Below are 15,205 nucleotides of genomic sequence, written 5' to 3' on the forward strand. Positions count from 1 at the left end.
TGGTGTTCCTCTGGCTGTAGGTATTGTGTGAGAACCAGCTTTTATGCTACTCCCATGCCCAGGAGATGAGCTCCTTTATTTCCTCTGGCTTTGGTCTTGTGTGAGAACCAGCTTTTATGCCCAGGAAACTACGGGCTCCTTTATTTTATTAACTTAACAGGCCTATCAACTCTCCCGGTTCATCTAACTTTTTAACGGTTTGAAAATTCTTTTTTAAAAATGGCCTTGTGCCACTAACAGTTCACCAACTGACTTTGTGGGAGAATTGAATTTCTGTGTCCAGGAAACTCCCACATTGCTGGTAGCCAGGCATTATACACAGCAGAGACCAGTGCTCCTGTGTTAGCAAGTTACTGTAAACCCGGAATCGTTTGCGCCCGTTTTAGTTCGCGAATTGCGATGGTAGATCGTTTTGCGCCTGCAAACGTTTGCGGTTGGAGTCAATTTGATGATTGACTCGAGTCTACAGTTTCACGTTCGCGCCCACTTACTTTCGCGATTTCACACCCATCGGGAAAATGGCGAACGTTTCAGGATCGCAAAGGTTTCTGGGTTTACAGTAGGGAGATTTAGTCCCACGTAATCCGTGTGTACTTTACGTGTGTGTACCACGTGATACTCAGTGACCCACGTACAGACGCTTCCTGATTCACGACATACCGTGTATGGAGGCTCACCCACGTTGCGCCAGAACGTGGGTGAAAATCAGAATGGAGCGCATTGTGCGAGCTGTGAGGGTGCTCAGGTGAAGAAGTTTCCGAAGCACAAAATCGAAATATTCAATGAGTTTCTAAGCTTCGTCTTTGACCAGGTTTGGGCCTTTCGCTTCATGCTTTTGTTTGTTCCGTGTGACTAAACACAATAGTCATTGCGAACGTGGGTCCATTGCATGAACTTTACGTGTATCACCCACGTTCCCGTATCCGTTACGGGGGACTAGACCTCCCTATTATCCCCGGTGCACAGCTAAGCCAAACTACATGCTGTACAACTGCTGCCAGGTTCTTGGAGACTCTGTTTGGGCAGGCCTTTTTCCGGGACCGATTTTTATCAATACGATTCCCACGTAACAATTTCTGACAATCGAACCTCGAACTGGGCATGTCCGGTTAACTAATTAAGTCCCACAGAATCCACTTACCCGGTACATAGAAAATGCGTGGGACTTGTGCTGACAATTCGAAGTTCACTGCACATTGTACCAGTCAGTTCAGTTTGCATGAGCAGCCAATTCAGTATCCATGAAATGTGTGTCTACAATAGTTAAGGTGCGTAGCGCAACTCTGCGTGACAACTGGAGCATTTTGACATACATGACAGAATGTCTGGATAATAAGAAATTCTTCAAAAAAGAGAGGACCATAAGTTTACAAGTTATCCGTTTAGTCCAACACTAACGATTAAAAGCAGAATAATGGTGAGTCAAAATGTGCAACAATTAGCACAAAACTGACTGATGTGATACTGACATTCAATGACCTGATCCTTGGCTGCATCACGTCTGGAATGCGCAAACCAGCAGCCTTCCAACTTTTTTAAATTTTAATCCTTGGCTCTCCATCCGAGTTTAAGAAGTTTCTCCTGGCATTTTGGTTTTGAATTTTCAGGATTCCACCTGTACATGCAAATCAGTTCTATTCACAGCCTCTGTTTGCTCATGATAGATGAGGGCTCGCACTTGGCAAACATTGATACCGCGCCCGGTCGCCGTGAAAGGCAAGCTGAGGACTGCCTGGTGTTTCTAACATGCACACATGTAGTAATCCAAGATGATTCAACTCCACACCATTCTGCCATGCCTCTATACATACATCCACATCATTGGACCATGAACTGGTATAGTTTCATAGATTCACACCCGATAGGCACGCATGAACGTTCGAAGAAGAAGAAGAAAAAAGAAGAAAAGTGGCTGGGTGATCAAGACCAGCTTGATCAATTTACAGTGTAAATCAGGTGGTAAGCTTTGCACTGCTTACAATGTTATGAGTTTGTTACGCCACACACACTACACACACTGCACACACTACACACACTACACACAATGTGTTCAAGCCCAGGAAGGATGGCTTACAGTGAGGAGAGCAAAGTATGCGCTCAACGAGCGTGACCCGCGAGTTGAATCAACCAAGTAACCCAACCTGCCGGGATGCCAACGACAGCTGGATCATCATTGCGCTTAACTGCTGCTCCTCTCCACCTATTCACAGGTGTGTGATCAGCTGACATGTCCAACGGCAGGTGCACAAGCTGCGCTGGATAGCACCTAACTCATTGCAACAATCCACATTGCCCGCAGACCTTAGGCAACTTGCGTTGCCAGAACACGGAACATTCGTATTCTACTGGCTGAGCTGCCATCCGCAGACCTTAGGCAACTTGTGTTGCCAGAACACGGAACATTCGTATTCTACTGGCTCAGCTGCCATCGTCCAGCAGGTACCATACAATACCATGGGAAGTAGCAAACTCTCCATGACTGAGAGCCGCCACCATCATCACCCAGCAGGCAGCAAGGACACGGTCACTAGTCACTCTACATAGCAGTAACGTGCTAGGTCGTACCATATCATGCTGCTATACACATACCAGGACCAGGATGTGATAGCATGCGAACATCCAAGCGACGTCCCGCTACTGCAATCACTGCCGAATCAAGTACACTGCTAGTTGTACTGGCGTTGGCGCGCAGCACTATGTTTCCTTCTCTTCTCGATTTCCCCGCATCATCGCTTCAATCTCTCGCTGCTTGGAGAGCTGCTCAAGCCGTTTCTTCTCTTGACGCTCTATATCGCGTATCACACCGTTCATCATCACCTGCAGTATTACACAGCGCGCGCGCGCACACACACACACACACACACACACACACGAACATGTAATCACATACGCCTTTGAGGAAATCAGTGTGAATACAGTTGGAAATCAGTGTGGATACAGTTCAGTGTGAATACAGTTCAGTGTACAAATGTTGGTGGTCTGTGTCAGCATGATTGACTGCAGTTTTCGTACTTCCTAGCACACTGGGTCGATATGTTTTATATCGAAGATCACGGACTTGCGCCACAGCATGTATGCACATGACACTGTGTGACGTCAAACATGCATGCACATGATCCATACAATTCTCCATTACCATAAGCGCCGCGCTTATATTGGAGACGGTGCCTGTATATCTTTGAAGCGCTCTTGGAGTGCACTTAGTAGAAGTTATAATAGAGACTGCGCTTGTGAGATAATACAGCATAGACCTTCCAGATCAGGGGTCGAAGCGCACATCATTCCGGGCACTAAAGTCTGGTGTTGTCTCCCTGGACGCTACGCCTCACCCGCGAACATGCACTGCATCCGTCAGTGGTCTGCCCACCGCCCTGATAGTCCCAGGACGGAAACTGGGTGACTAGTATAAGATTACAAGGGTAATCACAGTGATCAGTACTAATCACATACATGTACAGTGCTCCCTTTTTTTCTTCTTTTTTACAGTGGTCCCTTTATAATCCGGCACTATTATCATTATTACTATTTTAGTGTGTAGGGAGCAACACACAATTCCACAGTGTATTTGTGCTAAGGAAATTATGCTGGATTAACAAATCTGATCTACTGCTGCAATGTGCATGGAGAGGACATTTTGGTTACTGAAAGTTATGCTGGTTTACAACTATACAGTGCTGGATTACAGAGGGACGACTGTATCCAGATATGCCTCTGGCCAGGTCGAAAAAAAAAGTGAATAAAGACTCTGATTGAAACAAGTAGGAGTTCCTTCAAAGAGGCTAAGATTGGGACTTCAACGCACCACATGTACGTATCATTACTGTATAGTTACACCACGGATGAAGAGACTCAGTTGAAGTGGGTCATGTAGAAAATGATCATAATTAATTAAAGCATTGAGTTGAAGTGGTTTCATTGATGTTTCAGGCAAAGAAACAAGTTTCCAAGACGGGAGAGTAGCGTGGCGTAGTATGATAATGAATTTGAAGGAGTAATTATTTAGTTGTAAACTGAAAGACTTCACCACGCAACAGCGACTTGGCTTCTCACTTACCGAATGTTCTTGCTTCTGAGTCAAAACGACAAAAGTAATGCATGATGCTGCAAACGTTACAGACGCCCCAAGGACAAACCAGTGCTTGGGTTGAACGCGACTCATATTGAAGTTGCTACTAGAAGACTCCAACAATAAGTCAATAACACTCCAGATTATAACTACTTTCAAGAATGATCAAAATGAAAGGTATCCTCAAAGGAGATCAAGAGGGTGTCTAGAACTAGATCTACCACAGCGGCGTTTGCTTCTTTCATTTCAAATCCTAAAAAAAACTTACTTTTGATTCCAAGTACACAAACTGTGACGAGGTGACGTCATCGAGGCTCAATGAGATGTCAAGTCTTTCTGAATCGGATTCACTTTTTTCACTTTCGAGGGAAACGAATGGTTGTCTGGTCTGAACTGATTTTCTGATTTAGCCCTGAAGTGAAGCGGGTGGTGAGACAGCACCTGGCCAGAGTGGCTGATTTATCTTGATGTTCGCTGACAACCAAGGCACATAGACCAGTCAAGCAGCTCGGCAGTGATACTCCACCCCCTGGTGCCCAAGAAGAGCCTTTGTGGGGTTTGCACTTCCCTGTTCCTGACTTTATTGGCTCCAAGAGCTTATTTCCAAGCAGTTTTTCACAGTTTTTATTTGCGCCAGAAGACCGTGTTCCATCATGTCTTCTTCTCCTATGGAAATTCCCCGGCGCTCGTCAGGTGCTCAGGCAAGTGAACTAGGAGCAGGGTATTCCGTATCACCAGCCACCCACATGACTGGGACACCACCAGCCTCTCCCAATTTGTCCCAAGTGCTTGACATCGACGTGCTTGATAAATCTGGTCACCAGCTGAATACGGCCTGGACGTTTTACTTCGACAGGTAAATGTAGCTCCATGTCTTCACGAGTTGGGGAATGCCCCCCTTCGTTGTTCGTGGTCTTGTTTCCCTCCCCAGTGGCCACTGCTCTCAAACTAGAATTGTCAACATTGTGAAGGTCTACACCACTCTGTCACACCGCCAAACATCCAAACACAATCTGGTCTATTTTCCCACAAATTAAAAAAATGAATGGCTATCCAAATTCCTGGGCGCCGGGCGCGGGTCAGGCCCCTCTTTGGAAATAAAGCTTCTGAACAAAGATCATGCTGAATACAATTTAATCTGACGAAAAAAGATTGTGGAAACGTATCCATTCACCAGTAAAACACGTACTCGTATTTTGTAGCTGAATTCTGCTGGGGCAACTGGGGACAGTCACAATCACAAGAAAGTGGTTTCTTGGAACCTAGCCTTCCATTTGCAGTGCTGTCAACCTTCCGCATTTTTCCGTATTTATACGGGAAATCAGTCCTTCGTCCGCACTACAGAGGGGTGTTACTGTCGAGCAGGTGCCTCCAATGATTTATCTCTCCAGGGCTTGCTTGAGTTCTCTCTCTCTCTCTCCTCCTCCTCCCCAATTTTGGGAAAACCCCAGGTGATCAAATAGTTTCCGGCAGTGAGCATGTACCTGTATGTACTGTTTTGCTTGTGTGTCTGTGTCTGTACATGCGTGCGTGCGCATCTGTGTCTTTACGTGTGTGATGACTGTTTAGGACGGTGTATGGCACGACCCCGGCCGACTACGTTGCTAACCTGAAGAAAATCTACACCGTTCACTGCGTTGAGGTCGGTATTACAAACTCTTCTTTGTGTGTGTGTGTGTGTGTGCGTGCGTGGTGGCGGCGGTGGCAATGGTGGGTGTGGGCAAGTGCAATTTAGAAGTATGACTGTCCATAGGCATGGTCATGTGTTTGCACTGTACCCGTACGTGAAGGTTAGCACCTGCTACACTCCGCTCTACAGTATGTGTGGTGAGCTGGTATAGATAATGTGCTGTTTTGTCATATGCCCATTGCGCGGGGTTATAGCGATGGCTCTGACATCATTATGAGACTGCAAACCGACGTGCCTAATGTAACTGTTGTGTCCTGCGCTGCTGTAGCATGGCAGTGTATAGTGTGAGGAATGATGTGTCCTGCACTGCTGTAGCATGGTAGTGTATAGTGTGAGGAATGATGTGTCCTGCGCTGCTGTAGCATGGCAGTGTATAGTGTGAGGAATGATGTGTCCTGCACTGCTGTAGCATGGTAGTGTATAGTGTGAGGAGTGATGTGTCCTGCACTGCTGTAGCATGGTAGTGTATAGTGTGTACTTACCTCTCAATTGGTACATGTAGTACAACTGTTGTAAGTGATCAGCAGTCAGCAACATCTGTTTTAGCGCTAAGGTCTTGCGCGATAGGCGGCAGCACGATGTCATGCCTCTTGTGCGAGAAGTTACAAGAAAAAATGAATTTTGTGCTTGGCTGTACGCACAGGATGGCTTATGAGTGTGAACTCACACCCCGGTTGCATGCACCTGTGTTGCACGTACATGCAGTGTGTGCGGCATTGCATGCAGTGTCAACTCTAACACTGTCACACTGTGTGTTCCATGACGGCATGAGTTGCTACCAGTGCATGACCAGCACCAATTGAGTCCCAGTTCAGTGTTGCAGTTCCTCAGACTCCGTTGCTGTCTGCTGTGAGCTGATTTTGCTTGCAGTTTTGAGGGCTGGTGTGCTTTGCCAACCTTGGCATTGTGTTATGTACTCATTACTACTTCAAAGTAATATAATATTGTAATGACAATGCAGGCCTGAGTCTAGGCTGTGTGGCTATGCAGTTTACACTCTTATTGTTCCTCTGTAGGATTTTGCCTTTGACATCTTCCTCCTACTTCCTTGTATTTACCTGCAGAGCTTCTGGGGAATTTACAACAATATTCCATCTCCAGGCCAAATCCAAATGCGATGTGGTTATCATTTAATGCGTGGAACGCGTAAGCCAATGTGGTAAGTTCTCTCTTTCTCTCTCCCTCTCTCTCTCGCTCTCGCTCTCTCTGTCTCTCTCTGTCTCTCTCTGTCTCTCCCTCTCTTTCTCTCTCTCTCTCTCTCTCTCTCTCTCTCTCTCTCTCTCTCTTTCTCTCTCTCTCTCTCTCTCTCTCTCTCTCTCTCTCTCTCTCTCTCTCTCTCTCTCTCTCTCTCTCTCTCTCTCTCTCTCTCTCTCTCTCTCTCTCTCTCTGTATGCCTGTCGGTTGTCGCTCTGTTGGTTCAGTGAAGACTTTGAATTAGTTTATAATACCCTATTCTGTTTCCTTGTGGAGCGGTCCAGTCACTCTTCCCTTGTATGGTGTTTTTCTATATGCTGTTTTCAATTGTGATTGTCCTTACTGCAGGGAGGATGTTCCAGAAGGTGGCAGCTGGAAGTTTCGTGTGCCAAAATCTTGCGCTGTGAGTCGTTGGCACTAGGGGAATATGATTGTTGCACATCTGACATTGTCGTCCTTCAGTATGTTTTGTGTGATCTGTTGCTACGAATTGACGAACCTTTCCGCTCGATGAGCTTCTTTGGTGCACAGTCCACAGAATTAGTGTTGCTTATGCACATTGCAACATACATACCGGTGTTGCTTTACGTAGGGCTGTCAGTTGGCTCTTTTTGTGAAGTTGCCATCATTTGTGCCCAGCAACGATTACAGAGTCTCGGCAATCAGTGTCCATTAGCTAATATTTGTTACGTGCAGACAAGCCTTCCCTGTGATATTTCATACTTCAGTAGGCATATGCAGTGCTGCCAAACCGTCCGATTTTTCGGACAGTGTCCGATTTTTGAAGGCTCTTCCGAAAACCGGTCCGAAAAGGGAAACGTCCGAAAAGCAGCCAAAATGTCGGAGATCATTACTTCCCTATGCAGAAGTCCTGTACTTTCACTTTTCAGCGCAACTGACGGCACAAATCCGTACATGTGCTTCTGAAAAGGCTAGCGCTTGGCTGTGGAAGTGCAAAGTAACAATTTTACATGCCTGGATCAGGCTGGATGGCATGTACATGATGTACCAGATGTACGCTGACAGTCTGTACAGAGTCAGTGTGCGACCACACTCATCATTATTATTATTATTATTATTATTCTCGTATCCGTCCCGAATGGGACTCACGACGGCAGAATTAACTGTGAGCATGTGTGTGTGAGAGTGGGAGAACGAAATGAAGAAGAAAAGAAGAGTCTTGTAATAAAGGTCAAATTTAAGAAGAGCAGTACTAGACTAAATGGCTGAGCAGATGTTACTCCATTGTTTTCTGTCGCGGGCATAGGTGCCGAGATCACGAAGGCAGCTGGGCTTAAAAATGCAGATAGGTGTGAGGCGGACGTCTCGCTGGAGACTTGTGGTGAGGCAAGAGCGGGGTGCACCTATTCGAAAGGGCTGACTGGTAGCATATGTACAGAAAGCAGTGAGAGCAACATTTGCAGGGATGTCACTTGGCTGGCGTAATATAATTATGTCCTAATAGCTTCCACCTGTCCCGCTTGGCCATTTCAGATACAGAGCACTGGCCAGTAACAGCATATAAATCTGCATTCGAGATGACATTACAAAATTCATGACAACTCCGGGGTTACCATGGCAACAAAGCGAATTTTCATGGTGTTTTAGGCGATATTTTGAATTCTCTGTAAAAAACTTGCCGAGGAGAAAAATTCGCACCATGTGGCCAGCCTTGGCGGTGAAGGGTGTCCGATTTTGGGCGAAAATTATTTGGCAGCACTGCATATGTGCATGCATTTTACAGTACTTCAAAGGTGTGCACTATGTGTAGAATGGTAATGGAGTTGGTGTGATCTACTGGCTGTTTGCAAGTAGAATTTGAGCGGATGTGGAAGGTGGACTGTGTCCCTGGTCAACTTTGACCAGAATACCATTGTCCTTGCTTGACTTGGATTTTTGTACCTTGCTTGCAGGAGCGTGTGTGGAAGGAGCTGCTGCTGGCCGTCATCGGAGAGCAGTTTTCGGGCTATATCCATAAAGGTCAGTCAGTACGAGAGCAGAGAGAGACAGAGAGAGAGAGGCTCATATTGCTTCCAAGCCAGTAGCCAACAAAGGTCTGTGTGTGTGTGTGTGTGTATGTGCAGCTCTTTGGTGTTCAGCATCATGAGCGTGTCTGGAGTGCTGAAACTAGTTCTACTGCCGTATGCATGTTACTGCCACATCTGCTGCTGACGTAGCCACTGTGCAAATCACTGTGCAATGCTATGTAGTATGACTGTACAGAAATCACCATAAGAAGTCTGACAAACTCACTAGGAGTCGGTGTCTTGATCAATCTGAGTAGGATTGCTGGGTGCTGGGTGCTGAATGCTGGATCACGTGGCCTGGCCGCTGAACCCAGAGTGGCTTGTCCGAATTATTTGGCTTTTACTGTACTGGAAAGTTGCTGTTGTCAACCTGTGTTGCGCTGCTTGTGGTCTCAGCTATGACTGTTAGTTGTCATCCGGGGCTTCACCCTCCACGATTGCTATTAGCCTGCCAAATGTCCAACTGCGTCTGACATCCGTTTTTCTGCTTTTAAAATGATCCAGCCGACTTACCAACCCGTTCCATACTGCTACAGCTGAAAACTAGCACCGTCCAATGGGGCCTGCGTAAAGAACACAACTATACACTACACTATTTCATCACATCTGCTTGTACTTAGCACTTGTACTAAGATGTAAATAACACCGGTGGGGTGCCGAATACCAGTGAATGGACTGTGTGCCTATATACCCATTGTCACATGCATGTGAGCAAGTGTTTTAATTGTGCATATTCTCTCTCTGTGTCGCCATCTTTCTAAATTCTTGCTTAGATGATCAAATCTGCGGAGTTAGCATCAGCACACGGCAGGCTGATGACATTCTTCAAGTTTGGAATCTCAAATCTGAACTGGCACCACAGGGCAAGGTAAATGTTGAACTACGTGTGCATGTAATATGCAATGTGAGAAATGTTATCTAGTCCCTTGCTTCGTCTTGTTTAGGCTTAGCATTGACTGCATGGCGAGCACACACCTAGCAAGTCTATGCTCGTACTGAACTGCAAAAGGCCAGGGCTGAATTTCATTTACTACCACCATAATTAGTGTCTACTTTCCTTTCCAGCTCTTTCTCGCTTACTCACTCTCTCGGTCTGTGTCTGCGTCTCTCTGTCTGTGTCTCTCTCTCTCTCTGTCTCTCTCTCTCTCTGTCTCTCTCTCTCTGTCTCTCTCTCTCTCTCTCTCTCTCTCTCTCTCTCTCTCTCTCTCTTTCACATTTGTGCCCAGTGTCTCTTTCACACTACTAGTATGCCCAAGAAAGAAAGAAAAAACATTGAACATTGTACAGAGGATGCTGAGTTAACAAATCTGATCTACTGTTGTAGTGTCCATGAATGGGACATTTTGTGGCTGTACATTATGCTGGTTTGGAGCGAGTACTGGCTGGATTAGAGCGGGACGCCCCGTACTATCGCCGATATGCATTACTGTAGGAATACAACTGTATTAATCGTAACCTTTCTTAGACCTCTCCCTCAGCAAGTTCACCACTACGCTGTCTGCATCTTGTCGCATCCATTCTTATAGAATGATCTTTCTGTTTGGTTTGCCAGGTGATTGACAAAATCCGGGACCTCGTGCCAGATGTACAAATCCAGACAACATTCTACAAATGTGAGTTTTGGCGACATACCCATTACATCTCAGCCCCGTTACGGTGGAGAATGCTGTTCTTTTGCTCATTGCTGTTGCTGTCCTTTCCGGACAACATTTACTTGAGGCACACCTGTTTTACATACCATCCTGTCTTCTAAAGAAGCCTGGATGTATTCTCATGCTCGGTGTACCAATTCTTCTCCTCCAGAGGCCATTTCGAATTCTTGCAGCTCATACGCAGATTGGATAAGTTGACACAAATAATGAACCGTCTGGACCTGCTCAGGCCACAGGAAGTAGGCAATCTGGCATGTGAGAAGTGCACCACCAAATCAGCACAGGCTGGTTCTTGTGACGACATGGTGGTGTGATATTTGAACTTTTATCTTGAAGTTTTGTGCCCGGGGACATTTTTACTCCTCTTCTGATGCGCCATAGCAGAAAAGGCGTCAGATTTTAAATTTCTCTACCATGCCTCTCAAGTATTTACCAATAGCGTCCGTCAGCCAAGGGATTGTGGCCGTCTGACTGGGTTTGTCTGACTGGGTTTATTTGACTTGTCTTTGGCGGTGTTCTTTTCGTCCTCGCAGCACACCAAGAAACGCTGAAGAAGGGCCGGTAGGGTGTCGTCATCTGCTTGTGAACATGCCTGTGACCATACTACATAGACCTTAATACCCAACTGGATCCATATTTTCAAACAACATTTTTTATGCTGTGCACATACACAATGTATAATATGGAATTTTATCTGTACATATCTTTCTTTTTTTTCTTGACCGCATGTTTCTTGCTGCACGCAAATCTGCCCTGCTTCTTTTCATCTTGTCCATCATGCGTCTGTCCTGCTGCGTCCTTTGGATTCCCCATCTGCCCTTCTTCGCTCCACCTTGCCCATCGTTCTTGTTGTTCTTGTTGTTGTTGTATTCCGCGAGTCCTCCATCCTTGGACTTTGGGTCAATGCTCAACATTCATTACATTCATTACTTTGTGTAAAGTCGATGCCTCGTTCTTCCAGAAACCTGGCTTATATTATTGCATGACTTGATCTGGAACAAAAACCCTTGTAAGTTGTAAGTTCATTTTCATGTTTTAAATATTAAAATACTACAATCATGTACCCGTTCATTTTTCTGCAATGCGACGAGCTGTTTAGCAGTGAAATAAACTGAAGTACATACATATCTGTATACATCCCCACTCTATACACTGTGTGTGTGTGGCCACAGTGCTCCGCGACCATTTGCCATCGTAACCTCGCCAGTTCCGAGAAATCGCGCAAATTTAGCAACGTGAATCCTGGGTGGTTTACAGTAAATCACATCTTCATTTCACTACTACAGTTGAGAACAATGAAGGAGAGGAAACTAGCTGAATCGACATAGGAACGAATCTTTATTACTAGTAATGCCAAGAACGAATGGTGCGGAACTGGTCACTGTAACAAGATACCGTATTTTCTATCTTTCGGGGGGAACTGTCTTTCGGGGTGATAACCTCGGCAGTGGAAAGTGTATTTTTTATAGGGGGAAACTAACTTACGGGGAAATACGGGAATAAGCAGTCAGAAAGTGCGATAACAGGGTCAGTTTTCTATTTTAAGACAGATGTCTCCTCGTTAATTCGTTAGAATTAGCACTTCGTTATATCTAAAGCTTTTACAGTATCATCGTTGTTCCAGTGGTGGATAGTTGCTTCATAACTCGTTTCCATGTGATTTCTTCTATGTTCTTATTTACACAGACAGCAGAACCAGCAGTTGCGGTTTTGTAACTCCGAGTTTCACGAACATGGTTGAACAAGCGGTCACGTGCTCCTGCGTACACCAGTCACCTGGTCACCACGCCAGTAGGCAGACACTTTCACACCAAGGTTCAACTCGAGCGACAGAAACTCGCCCAAACATGCTATAAGTTGCAGTCTGCAGGCACTAGGCCTAGCCCAAATTTGCCGGCAATGCTTCCAGCAAAATATCGAAATTTCCCACGAAAAGAAATTGCTGGCAAATTCCGAGCAGAATAATATTATCGAATTTACAGAGGATCCGGGTGTGTGTTTGGCAATTTTATTTAAATTTCTTTGGTTTCATTGGGCCAACATCGTGCTGAAATAGCTCGTGCAGGTTGTCAGGGGTACATACATTTGAAATCATGCTACAAAATCCGACGGCAGTAAATCTAACACCATTATAAGTTTTGCTTTCCTCATCAGAGTGACCATCCACTTTTACCAAAGTAGACGGTTCATTCGAAGCCATTTTTGCCACAAAGCAGGAGCAAAATGGAGCAAAATATCGGAAACGAAGGTCAATGCCGAGCAAAAGATGGAAAGTGATCGGGCAAAATTTGCCGGCAAAATATCGAAGGGCCCCGAGCAAATTTGGGCTAGGCTAGCAGGCACGGTGACCAGGTGACTGATGTACGCACGAGCACGTGACCGCTTGTCCAGCCATGTTCGATTGGGAATAAGGGCCGAACGCTACATCGCAGCCTTTTCGGACCAAAACCAGTCGACTCAGTGTCCAAAAGACTACAACATATGGGCCAATCGCGGTCATCCGTGCTTTTAAGAACGGCATGGCGCTTTTAGTGAGATTTTGCATACAAGTCCCCATATAGTAGGGCGCAGTCACCCAGTTTCGGTGGAAGTGCGCGAGTTCGATTGGGAATAAAGAAGGAATGGAGCGTCTCAGCTTCCTCGGACCAAGACCATTCGACTCAGCACCCCGAAGACTACAACTGGTGAAATTTTGATTTATTTATATTATAGGCTTGTCTGCGTTGGCATCGCCAAGCAAGCTTGGCCAGCCTTCGCATAAGCTGCTCCGTGAAGACGTGACGAAACAATGCATGCATATGTATACAGGATCGTAGGACAGAACAAAGGCTGAGGATATTTTATAAAAAAAGAGCTCCCAGTCGTGTTGCGGAACACATTTGTTTCCTGCAGAGAGCACATTTGAATTTTATTGCGACGCAGGTCCTGGGCCAGCAGTTGCTTTTTCGTGTTGGACGATGGACTACATACGAACGTTGAACGAACTTCAAAAGTGCACTAAAAACACTGAGACGGGACGGGTTGGATCAATTGAGACATGAAGTGTTCCAAAGGAGTCAGAGGGCTGTCAGTTCCTCATTCAAACAATGTATGTAACGGGAGATAATAAAGGAAATAGTATAATACAGTCGTCCCTCTCTAATCCGGCACCTTTTGCTACGGCATTTTCTGCTGGATTAACGAGGGTGCTGGATTAAGAAATCCTGCCCTCTGACCCGGCCCTACCCAATTGCATGCATGTATCATATGTCAAAACGCAGGGTTTTTCCGTGTCGACCCCAGTATTTGGTGCACGGCTTTATATTCTCAACTTTTCTCCAGGAATATACACAGTGATAAAGTGATAAAGTAAAACAGAGAACATGTTCACATGATGTATACGTACTCTTGCACACACACGCACAGTCGATTTACGACTGCCGGATTATGAAATCAAACTACGTGCAGTTTGAGCGATTCGTTTCAAAAAGTCACTGCCGGAGGCGGAATTCAAGTGCCGGATTAAGATGTACATGTAGGAATTGAACGAAAAAAATCGGTTTCGTCAGAAAGTGCGCCGGTTGGCAAGGGTTCCGGATAAACAAGTGCCGGATTAGAGAGGGACGACTGTATAGCAATCAAGGTAGGGTAAGCAGGATACGATGACAGCACTAAAACATCAAGGTGTGATTTCTCACAAAAGTGTGCACAAAACAAGTGTCACGATGGGAGAGTGTGGCATGTTTGTATCAGCAGCAGGGAGTCGTAAAATTTTACGACTCCCTGCTCAGCAGCAAAACAAAAGTGAGAATGGAGTGAGTCTCACGTTTTTGTTGCTGATACACACGTACACGTGCCACGCTCTCTCGTACCTATATTTTGTGAACACTTTTGTGAGAAGTCACACCTTGAAGATGATTTTTTTGGAAAACAGATGCCTTGAACTAGCTTTTGCATAACACTCCTCAGGAGGCTATGCTGTACTCGTAGTAATGGACAGATTTTGACAATCAAAAAGAATATTTTAGAGAAGTGATAAATGACACCGAAACACTGCAAAAATGACAAGTCCTTCTTAGCAAGGCAAGGACTCCGGCAAATGCTAAAGAGAATACAATGACAAAATACCAAAAATCAAGTACCGAATGAAGTGTGAACAACGCTAGTGGCAAAATTTTCTTTATTATCTCCCATCAAATACATGTATTTTCCACCATAGTTCTAATACTTAGGGTGCGTTCTTATAATTATTCTCTAGCTTCTTGGAGAAAGAAGAAAAGAGAAGTCAAAGAAACTGGTATAATTCAAGAACGGGTCTCGAAGAATTCGGAGATATTTTTGCACATGTCAAGCAATATGAAACGCCAAAGTGGCCGCGATCTTGAGTGATGAATGTAGTATGCACGTGTGCGTATGCGAAAAGGGAAATGCGTACACTCATGATGAACACGTGGCTTTTAGCCGTAGTTTGCATGCGCTGATCCCAAACCGTGGGAATCTCCAAGTTTCAACCACACCTCTGAAGCTTGGAGAGCTTGGAGAGCCTCCTAAAAGTTGGAGAGGAAGAACAGCTCTCGAACTTTTCGGAGAGTCTCCA

General features: G+C 45.4%; 2 protein-coding genes and 1 long non-coding RNA gene across 3 annotated transcripts in view; 2 read left to right on the plus strand and 1 right to left on the minus strand.

Annotated features, from left to right (window-relative positions):
* Nucleotides 1-244, plus strand: part of LOC135808775 (SWI/SNF-related matrix-associated actin-dependent regulator of chromatin subfamily A containing DEAD/H box 1 homolog) — a 19,251-nt gene extending 19,007 nt beyond the window's left edge. Inside the window, exon 20 of the mRNA XM_065322004.1 lies at nt 1-244. This exon is cut by the window's left edge and continues 434 nt beyond it. The gene's annotated coding sequence lies outside the window, so the exon portion shown is untranslated.
* A 1,513-nt stretch (nt 245-1,757) lies between these two features.
* Nucleotides 1,758-4,324, minus strand: LOC135808777 (uncharacterized). The gene is made up of 2 exons (XR_010552123.1): nt 4,055-4,324; nt 1,758-2,817 (listed from the first exon to the last, which is right to left on the minus strand). It is a non-coding gene; the product is annotated as an uncharacterized LOC135808777 (long non-coding RNA).
* A 96-nt stretch (nt 4,325-4,420) lies between these two features.
* LOC135808776 (eukaryotic translation initiation factor 4E type 3-B-like) lies at nt 4,421-11,762 on the plus strand. The gene is made up of 8 exons (XM_065322005.1): nt 4,421-4,922; nt 5,636-5,708; nt 6,821-6,915; nt 7,299-7,353; nt 8,864-8,930; nt 9,751-9,845; nt 10,530-10,590; nt 11,163-11,762. The coding sequence occupies exons 1-8, from the start codon at nt 4,720-4,722 to the stop codon at nt 11,192-11,194; spliced, it is 681 nt and encodes a 226-aa protein (XP_065178077.1). The 5' UTR covers nt 4,421-4,719; the 3' UTR covers nt 11,195-11,762.
* Nucleotides 11,763-15,205: the final 3,443 nt, after the last annotated feature.

The sequence above is a fragment of the Sycon ciliatum genome, chromosome 2 (genome assembly GCF_964019385.1).
Source record: "Sycon ciliatum chromosome 2, ocSycCili1.1, whole genome shotgun sequence".
Lineage (NCBI taxonomy): Eukaryota > Metazoa > Porifera > Calcarea > Leucosolenida > Sycettidae > Sycon > Sycon ciliatum.

Bases quoted from the DNA above. Each gene is read 5' to 3' on its own strand.
- LOC135808776 (XM_065322005.1), top strand. From the start codon at position 4,720: ATGTCTTCTTCTCCTATGGAAATTCCCCGGCGCTCGTCAGGTGCTCAG. The intron at 7,354-8,863 runs GTGAGTCGTTGG...CCTTGCTTGCAG, and splicing joins GTGTGCCAAAATCTTGCGCT to GAGCGTGTGTGGAAGGAGCT. The intron at 10,591-11,162 runs GTGAGTTTTGGC...TCGTCCTCGCAG, and splicing joins CCAGACAACATTCTACAAAT to CACACCAAGAAACGCTGAAG.